Source organism: Euphorbia lathyris, chromosome 5 (assembly GCF_963576675.1).
Source record: "Euphorbia lathyris chromosome 5, ddEupLath1.1, whole genome shotgun sequence".
Classification (NCBI taxonomy): Eukaryota; Viridiplantae; Streptophyta; class Magnoliopsida; order Malpighiales; family Euphorbiaceae; genus Euphorbia; species Euphorbia lathyris.
In genome coordinates, this window is record NC_088914.1 from 50257714 (window position 1) to 50267577 (window position 9864).

General features: G+C 32.2%; 1 protein-coding gene across 2 annotated transcripts; it reads right to left on the minus strand.

Moving 5' to 3' along the window:
- Positions 1 to 821: 821 nt before the first annotated feature.
- On the minus strand, positions 822 to 2950 carry LOC136230076 (ABC transporter G family member 5). Of its 2 annotated transcripts, XM_066019012.1 has the most exons (2): positions 1410 to 2950; positions 1085 to 1324 (listed from the first exon to the last, which is right to left on the minus strand). In XM_066019012.1, exons 1-2 carry the CDS (start codon positions 2847 to 2849, stop codon positions 1235 to 1237), a joined length of 1530 nt encoding a protein of 509 aa, XP_065875084.1. In that variant the 5' UTR covers positions 2850 to 2950; the 3' UTR covers positions 1085 to 1234. The 2 variants fall into 2 exon arrangements, with proteins under 2 accessions (XP_065875085.1, XP_065875084.1); XM_066019013.1 differs by having other exon boundaries at positions 822 to 2950.
- Positions 2951 to 9864: the final 6914 nt, after the last annotated feature.

The window sequence follows — 9864 nt, forward strand, 5'->3', positions numbered from 1 at the left end:
CAACTTCGACTCTAAACCTTCGTTTCGTCCAAACCCTTACACGAAACCTGACTTTCTAAGCCATTTCCGACTCCAGAAATACCATTTATTTGCATTTTTATTCAATTAGCTCAAGTGCAATATTTTCCAACATTAATTCCACCCCTTCTGAGCTATGAAACTATTATTGTTGCTGACTCGTGGTCGTAATATTGAGAAAAATTTCACATTTCATTCCTGATCATTAAAATTGAGTTTGTTCTTTTAATTAATTTTTCTTCGCATACTTTTTTGCCATTAATTTATATTTCATTTCAGAATTTCTATTAATTTATGAGATTTACGTTGTAATTTCTTGATTTTCTTCACTTATTATAATAAAAGTATTATAAAAATCAATAAAAAATTTAAAATTTAAAAATATTTTATATGTGATTTTTATTTTTTGTTCTCCTTAATTAGTAGCCATGTGTGAGCTTGTTAGTCTTTTCTTATACGAGAGCTAGCAACTCAGGTGAGATTTTATACATCTTTGAATCATTTGTTAGTCTTTTCTAAACTTTTTAGGCGCAAAACTTTGAAATTAATTTTTGTGACATGCCCATGTCACATTTACGCATGTCAAGATTGAAATTGGGATATTTTTAAATATCTCTTATATTTCTTATTTATTTGGAAAATCTAGATTAATAACAATCAATTAATGATAGTGAAAAGGTTAAAAATTCTAAAAAAGAAAAAGAATACGGATTTAAAATTTTGGGGAAACAATGTGAAAAAAAGCAAAAAGAGGACATGCAAATAAGAGAGAGATGAGAGGATATGTTTGATGAAAAGTGGACATTTCTTTTGATAATGATATAATGATAATGCTATACTTTTTGGCTGCTACGTAAAAAACAACAAAACAATAACATACATGTGAACTTTCTTAACTCTCGTGATACATTACATTCAGAGATATCAAACAAAAGCAGCCTCGATATTTGTGTTGTGACCCTCATGCTCACTCAATTTCTTGTTAAAATAAAAAAGAAAGAGATTAGAATTTAGGGTTTGAGAGAGCATCTAAATCTAAGAAAGACATAAGAGAAGAACCTGTATACAAAGATAAAGCAAAGCATAATGAGGAGATTAGTCCATCTACTTTGTTGACCATATCCATATCCTTCTTCTTTAAGCACATCTTGTCCTGTTATCACACATTTACCAAACATATACTCCAAGCATTTCCCTGAGCTTGAGAATTCATTTATCAAAAATCCTTCAAATGGGTACTTAAACAATGATATATAATGCATGAATATCCAGTAATTTGGTATCCCTTTCTTTGATATGAAATACCCTGAGAACAAGAAGAATGAACCCATCACTCCTGATATCACTGAATTTCCAACTATGAAATTTGGTACCAAAGCACTCAAACATACCACTACTGAATTTGCTGTGTACAGAATCAGCCAAATTATTAGCAGAAAATGCATGAATGCTGAGAATTTTGGGTTTAGACCAACAAGGCAGTATAATGGGATTGAGAATAATATGGCTAGAATCAGAAGAAAAGGTAAGTATACTAGTCCATTTGCAATTGCATATGATGATACTCTATAGCTCCCACATGATGTTTCCTTCATCAGAATTTCCCTTTCTTGTAAGAATATTGGAAGAGCTTCTGTTGTGCAAGAAAGCAAGAAAGTTAGTATGAAAGCAAACAGGCCTACCTTTTCTTCTGCTCCTGTTAAATCATCATCTTTCACTTTGCTAAATATTGAACCCAAAACTATCCCACAGACCAGCATCTGAATTGTTCTGCACCCAAATAACTCCTTTGTTCTCAGTATGTTCTTTGAGAATCTGTGAGTCAGAATTACTGTTTCCTGAAATCTAGAATTGGCGAAACCTCGAGGGGCTTCAACTCCTACAGTACTCATGATTTCCTCATCTGCAACCTTAGATTGCTGCTGAAACAGCTGCCCAAGAGTCAACTTTCCACTTCCCTGATGCTGTTGTTGTTCATCCATCGCTTTCTCCTGCTGTTGACGAATGGCGTCGATGGACTCGATTGCAAATTCAACAACATTTACATGAAGAGGAAGCTGCAACCCCATTGCTCTTAAATCAGCACCAAGCTGATCCACAGTTCCATGGTGCAAAACCGAGCCATCAGCTATCACAAGTAGAGAATTAAACAGCTTCACAATCCGAAAACCGGGCTGATGAATACTTAGTATTATAGTTCTACCTCTTTTCTCTGCCATTTCCTTAAGCATATCAATAATCTGTAAAGCATAAGTGCTATCAAGACCAGATGTTGGCTCATCAAGAATCAAGACTTTAGGGTCATGTATAACTTCAACTCCGATGGAAACACGCCGCCTTTCACCACCGGAAATACCTCGAACCCTTTCGTCTCCGACACGAGTGGTGGCTACATGGTCAAGGCCTAGTTCTTGAATCAAGGAGTCGACCCTTGGTTTGAGGTGGGCTTGAGGAAGCCTGAGGCGAAATCTGGCACTAAACATGAGAGTTTCTTCAACAGTAAGAAGAGGGAAGAGAGTATCTTTTTGAGTTACATAACCTGAAATCTTGTTGAATTGAGATTTATGGAGAGAATTATGGTTGACTAGAATGGAACCATTTTGGGGAGTGAGTTTTCCAGATAAGACTTCAAGTAAGGATGATTTACCAGCTCCACTTGGACCAACAATGGCAAGGATTTCCCATGGTTTTGCCTTGCAATTTACATCTTTTAGAACATGCTTTACAGAACCTTTTTGATGTTTGACGTTAATGAAAGGGTTTTCTCTTTTGTTGATGGAAATGTTGTAGGAGATCCCTCTTGCTTCAATCTCACACCCTTGTTTCTTCATTCTGTCTTGTGTTTTCTCTCTTCTCTTTCTTGTGTTCAAAATTTTGTAAAATAATGGCTCAAATGGATGGTTTGTTACAGCAGGGTTCACGTGAAACGAAACTATTGTTCCCCCTTGCAGTACTATAATTTGTCATTTTCCATGCAATATATATATAAACACCAAGTTTGGGGTTAGAGTATATCCAACCTTCGTGCTAGTTCTTATATTAAGCACCGGGTCTTCCATGTCATACGAAAGATTCCCAATTCACATTTGGATACGTGTAGTGTGACCCCACATAATAATTAAAATAGTGGGACCTCTTATAATATGTGTGGGTCCGTGTTACATGTATCAAAATATGTATGAGCTCCATTTGACATGTATAACCGGATGCTTCTAAAAATTTGCCGCTTCGTGCACATAACCAAACTCCAATATTTACACTCTATAAGCATCCAATTATAATAAATCCACCGATCACGACAAATTAATTAAATTATATTCGTATTATTTTAAAATTAAAATATATACATAAAAATAGTAAAAAACTTAATCAAATAAATGCTCAATATATTAAACTCATTTCAATATGAGAAAAATTAATAAAGGAGTTTATTATACTTCATTAGAGATGCTCTAAGTTTAATTAATATCACCTAATTAACCAACTTTTTTATATTACAATAAATTCATTTCAAGAAAATCAAACAGAAAGAGTTTCTCGAATAGCGACGTACGTGAAAAAAACCACATATGAGAGAAAGAAGGGATAGTGACAGATGATTATTAAAAAGACATAATATGTCCAATTAATTAGACATGGAAAATGGTTTTAGAAATACATATATATTTTTTTTATAGTTTGTCTGATTTCTCGTTTTGAGACTCGTTAAATACTCTTCAAGGTGAATCTTCTCACAATTAAAGTTTTTTTTGAATAAGTTAAGATTCAAACTCGAAATTTAATTTAAGAACTTGAAACTCGTAACCACTCAAGCCAACCTTAATTGGTAAATGCACATTTTTTAGAACGTTGTATAAATTATTTTTGAAACATATATGTTAATGATCGATTATTAAATAGGGGAATTTACATAGAAATATAATTTTTAAAAATTATTTACTACTACTTCAAATTATTATTTAAATGATGTTAAAAAAATCATTATTTTCAATATATTTTAAGGATCGAGATTTATAAATTAAGAGTTTTTAATATATTTTTTAAGATTAAAATTTATGAATTGGAGTTTAAAATTTATAATCAATTATAAATACATACTTATTTGATATTTAAAATTAAGATTTGTGATATAATGTAATCATAAATTTTTTATAACTAATGTGATTTTGAGGTAACCAGCCCTATTAAATATCGTTAGAATCTCTACAAGTTAGGAATTTTATCTACTTCGATTAAATTAATTTAGGCCCACCAAAATAAATATGCAATAAACATAAATAAAGCAAATGAGATAAAACAAAGCATAAACATTACCAACATAATTTAAAACGGAATAATATAAGGATAAATATAATATAGAAGATTTATTTTCAAAAGGAAGAAAACTTATTATGCCGATAATCCTTTCAAACGAAAATAAAAATCATCGTCCCGAAGAAAACTGAACTATCACAAGGTTCGCTGTCGTTCGGTGATTTTTTCGATGATAGTTGATTTTTATCAATTGAAATAACTTCATGACATCAGTCTATTGGTACACTGTCATCCTACGTATATTCCGATGACGATATATTTATTATTCTCGTTACCTATATGACCCTTGAATGACAGTCTACTAAATAAAAATATCAAATTTTATTTTATGGGAAATTGGCTTCTTGGTTAACATGATGACAGTTTGCATATTGATTTATGTCGTTGTAGCATGTTTCAGATAACATAGGTCTTAATCAATTATGTCAATGATTTTTTTCAGATGACAGATTTTATTCATTATTTGTTTTCCTACTGTTGTTTAGATGCCATTTTTTTTTAAATTTAGTGTGGCTCATTGCTTTTTGTTATTTGTCTGATATTTCAATGAAATGGTTTCTGGTTTTTATTCAGATTGACATAGAAGTCAATTCATATTTTTACCTGAATAATGAACTAAACATATTTGTGCACATAAAATTTTATATACCAAAAATTGAATTTAATTAGAGACAAACTATTACTCATAATTTGTATATACACGAGTTTAATGCAATTCCTGGTACTAGCCAATAAGAAAATAAAAATAACATCGTCGATATGAATTAACTAGTTAATCTTCATTCCCCAAAAAGGAATTCGCAAGTGTCAAATTCTGCATAGAAAAAGCAATCATTCAGTTAGAACAAATATTTAAAACTCCAAGGCAACCCTAATTCATGCAGTAAGTATACTCCACCGATTCTCTCCCCTTCTTCATGACCTTTAACTTTCCACCATAAACCAATATAAATAGAAAATATGTTTACACTTTGTGTTTTACCCTTCAATCTCTAATCTTAGAAAAGTAAAAAAAAAAACTTAACTAATGTCAATTGCTTTCATCCGCAACCGCATAGTTTTGGACTTGGTTCAACTCGCTCAAGAGTTACCCATGTGGTTAGTGAGTCTTCAAGGTATCTCTTTTTCTACCTTCTTATACAGTCTTCTTCTTCCTGCTTTTCTTCTTACTTATTCATTTTTATGCATGCGGGTCCTCTCGATAGAGACATCTTCCATTTGTCATTGAAGATGAGAGGCCCCCAATACACCCCTTACGAATGAGGTGTCTATTAACTACATATCCGCTTCCCTATTCAATTCCCCTATAGACCTCCATTTGTGAAACAAAAAAAAAAGAACTAGATGAAGCTCATTAAGATATTAATAGTACATATAATACCATGCATACACTGATCAATTTATTCTTATTCTCAATTTTGGTTTAGGATTATGATTTATCATCCTAATGTTAGTCCTATAGGGATGATCTCTCTTTGCTAGCTCGTTTCTCGCCATGCATATCCCATTGCCACGGTTAGATTTGCCACTAGTTTTTATCTATTTCTTTGTTACATAATTATCCATGTTTATGTCTAATTTATCTATGCATTTGTTAGCTGATGTGGCATATCTATGCTCTGATGATAGAGCCCCGCATTGAGGGTCTCTTTCCAAGGCATGAACAAGTTGCTAAGCAATATAATAACAACAAGGTAGAATATAATGCAACTTCCAGGTGATGGAGGGAGGAGCATGCAATGAGGGCATGATGTGCAAGAGGGAGAGCACTAAGCAATTCCACAACTCGAAGATTAAGTTCCCCTTAATTTTCAAGTGTGTGAGGCCTAACTTGTTTGTCTAACTTGAAGATATAGGTTTTTTTTTTGTAGATTTTGTGTAATGCATAACTTCTTCCTATTTTGAAATAGAAATTAATCTACTTCCTGTTTTGAAGTAAACATACTTCTTCTACCTCTAAGTATAAGAGCATGCTAATCAGTTCACATATTCAAGTGAAAACATAACATTTAAAGTATTGAACATCTATGTTTGGCAAGTAAACAATTGATTATGGCCTTGCTAAGTCCACCCAAGTATTGAGTTACCATGTTCGGAACAACAATAAGAAAAGCATAACAAATAATTGATCTGATTCCTAATTTTTCTATCTTTACGATATCTGTGTTTGAATCTCTGAATTGATGTTACAAAAATCCATAAATTGGAATGTGGATAATAAAGCCAATGTATCAAAGATACTTTAATGGTAGAAATGATACCTTACAAACAAACAAACAAACAAACAAACAAGCTTAATGGTAGGAATGAGAAAGAGAAATAATGAATAAGATGCTAAGTGATGCATATGAATAGGGTAACTTCACGAAAACACCTGCTGGAAGTAAAACCTCTTAGTATCAGCGAAACTAAGTTGAGCTTTGCTTTGACAAAAACAGTGTCTATGACTAAGGTGTTTAGCAGGCTAAGCATAGTAAAATTAAGTTCCCATAGTCAATGAACATCTATGCTTGTTTAGCATGTTATGCTACACACATGTTTTAGCCCAACAGTAATAATAGATGTTCAACACAAAATATCAATGAACATTACAATCCCAGCAAATTCATAAGGACACTGACTCTGATTTTTCATACATATTCAAGTGAAAACAAACATAAAGTATTGAACATTTATGCATTTTGACCTTGCTAAGTCCACTCAAATTTTAAAGTACTTAGACCAACATCAACAACATTGATATTCATACACATACTAAATGAACATCTATGCTTGTTTGACATGTTATGCTACACATAGGTTTTAGCCTAACAATAATAATAGATGTTCAATATAAAATATCAATGAACATTACAATCCCTCCAAATTCATAAGGACACAGACTCTGATTTTTCATACATATTCAAGTGAAAACAATTACGCATAAAGTATTGAACATCTATGCACTGATTCCAACCTTGCTAAGTCCACTTAAATAAAGTACTTAGACCAACATCAACATCTATGCTTGTTTAGCATGTTATATTGCAAACAAGTTTTAGCCCAATAACAACAATAAATGTTCAATACAAAATATCAACACACATTACAATCCATGCAATTTCATAAGGACATAGACTCTGATTTTTCATACATATTCAAGTGAAAATAATAATAATAAGTTAGAACAATCTTCCCATGTTATACTCTTTAATCAATCTTCCCATATAGATAAGTATTGTTAATATTCCTGCAAATTCATAGGGATAGAGACTCGGATAAGTTCATACTTATTCAAGTGAAAATATAATCCCCAATGTTAATAATATTTGCAAATAAAAAGAGCAAGATCTACATATCTTAGCAGTACCTATAATAGCTTCACGAAGTATATTGCCAGTAGTAAGGAATTTCAAGTGTATCTAAGAGAAAGACCCACCTGTAACATGAATTTCAAATGTGAAATCAGTGTACCTAAGAGAAAGACCCACCATTTGCTTAGCACCATATACATGCTTATAAATCTGATGATTATTACAAGTTCGATCAGGAAAATCTAGATTAAGGAACAATAAAACCCTAATAGATCGAGGAAGAGAACAAATAGAGCTTACCATTTCTATGGTTCAATTTTAGAAATGGAGATTTACATGTAGAAAGCTTCCATGGAGTTACCCAAAGATAGGGGTGGGAGAGCTAAACCTTGAAGCATCAAGCTCAAGGAAGAAACCTAATTTACTCTGTAGAATACATTAGGCTTTTGTGTATATATGACCGATGAGCTAAAATGTTAAAACGTTTGAGCGCGTTATACATTTGGAATAAGTTTTGGTCGGTCATATAACTTATTTCGTTTGCCGCTTTTTTGTTTTCGGACAACAACGACATTTATATATACATCGTGTCATCTAATGATTACGTACTTTTTCGATTAAAATCGCATGTTTTGGGATGACAAACGTGTGTCATCATAACACCACATGTAATTTAAGGTTGTTTGCACTTAAGCTTTCAAATGATAGAAATTAAAAATAATATCGCGAAAAACATTCAGATGACACGAAAAGAAATGTATGTCATATATATCGTGTCATATGAAAGGGAAAATGACAGATTGACTTCATTAAACACTAGAAATGATTACATCAACCATCATAAGAGCATACACAAAAAAGCGGACCTTTATGGCTATGAGAAAAACTATTAGCTTATCGGCAAACAAAGGAAATTAAAAATCCTACAATATGGCTACCTAAAGAATGCCAACAATGGATGAGACGACCAAACTCTATAAGTACAATAGTATAATTTTTAAGAACATTAACCATTGTAAACAAGTCTGATTTGAGAATGACATTATAGATGTTATGAGCTCTAAGCCAAGAAAGCGCCTAATTGAGACCTAACACCTCAACCACCATAGACGGAAATTCGGCCAATCAATCAGAGTGATTTCAACTTATTCTTGATCCTTACAAAGAAACAAATAAGGCGAGATAACTTTTGATTCGTATTCTTTAAATTTTGATCGAGTTTATGGTAATTGTGGTTTAGGTTTGATTAGTCTTCTAAGATTATGATTCATTTTTAACTATTAACACGTAGCTTAATTAATTCCATATCACCCTAAATGGGTTAATTAACTCATGGTGCGTTACAGGTGAAAACTGTTAAGAATATAAGGTTTTGGGGAAAAATTTACGAGCAGTGCAATTTAACTCGTCGAGTCAGACGAAAAATGGAGATTCTTAATAACACTTAACCCCTTTTAAGTTGTTTTATCCTTTTTAAGATGACGATTTTTCTTATTAACTAATAGATTCTCGAGACTGGCGCTAAACTCTCGATTAATTACTTTCCCTCGGTTCGGCTCAAGTAATTAATCTAGAGAAGCATTAAGTTTTATTAATCTAAACATTTTTAACCTACTTTACCTTGGTCCGGCTAAAGTGATTACTTAAGATTCAAGAAAAACCGCTCGGGTAATTAGTTCTAAACTTTTAATTAATTACTTTCCCTTGGCCCGGTTCAAGTAATTAATCCAAAGAAGCATTAAGTTTTCTTAGTTCCAAACCTTCGATTTATTACTTTCCCTTGGCCCGGCTCAAGTAATAAATCTAAGATTTGTAATAAGATTCATGAAAAACCTTGGGAAACCAATAAGCCACACTAACTGGTCGTTAGGTCCAACTTATGAATTTTGATTAATCAATTTAATCACGGTCAATATAAACGATTAATTATATTGAAGTAGGAAGTGGGCCCATCACCTACAAGCATTAAGAATCAAAAGTTAGTTCTAAAAAAGGATAAACATAGCTTAAATAAGTTAAACGTAATTACCATATAATTAAGGTTAAGATCCGCTTTTAGCCTTAGTTAAGGGGGTTTTAACCTATGATTAGATTAAAACACACCTTAGAAAGATAGATAATGGAGTTCATAGTAATAAAAGAGATTGAAGTTTAGAAGAAACCGTAATGACGATTGCCGAACGAACTTCTTCGGTAACTTAAAACTTACTTTTTATTGGATGAACTTTTGCACAAACAA

Coding starts and splice junctions, on each gene's coding strand:
- LOC136230076 (XM_066019013.1), bottom strand. CDS start 2,849: ATGAAGAAACAAGGGTGTGAGATTGAAGCAAGAGGGATCTCCTACAAC.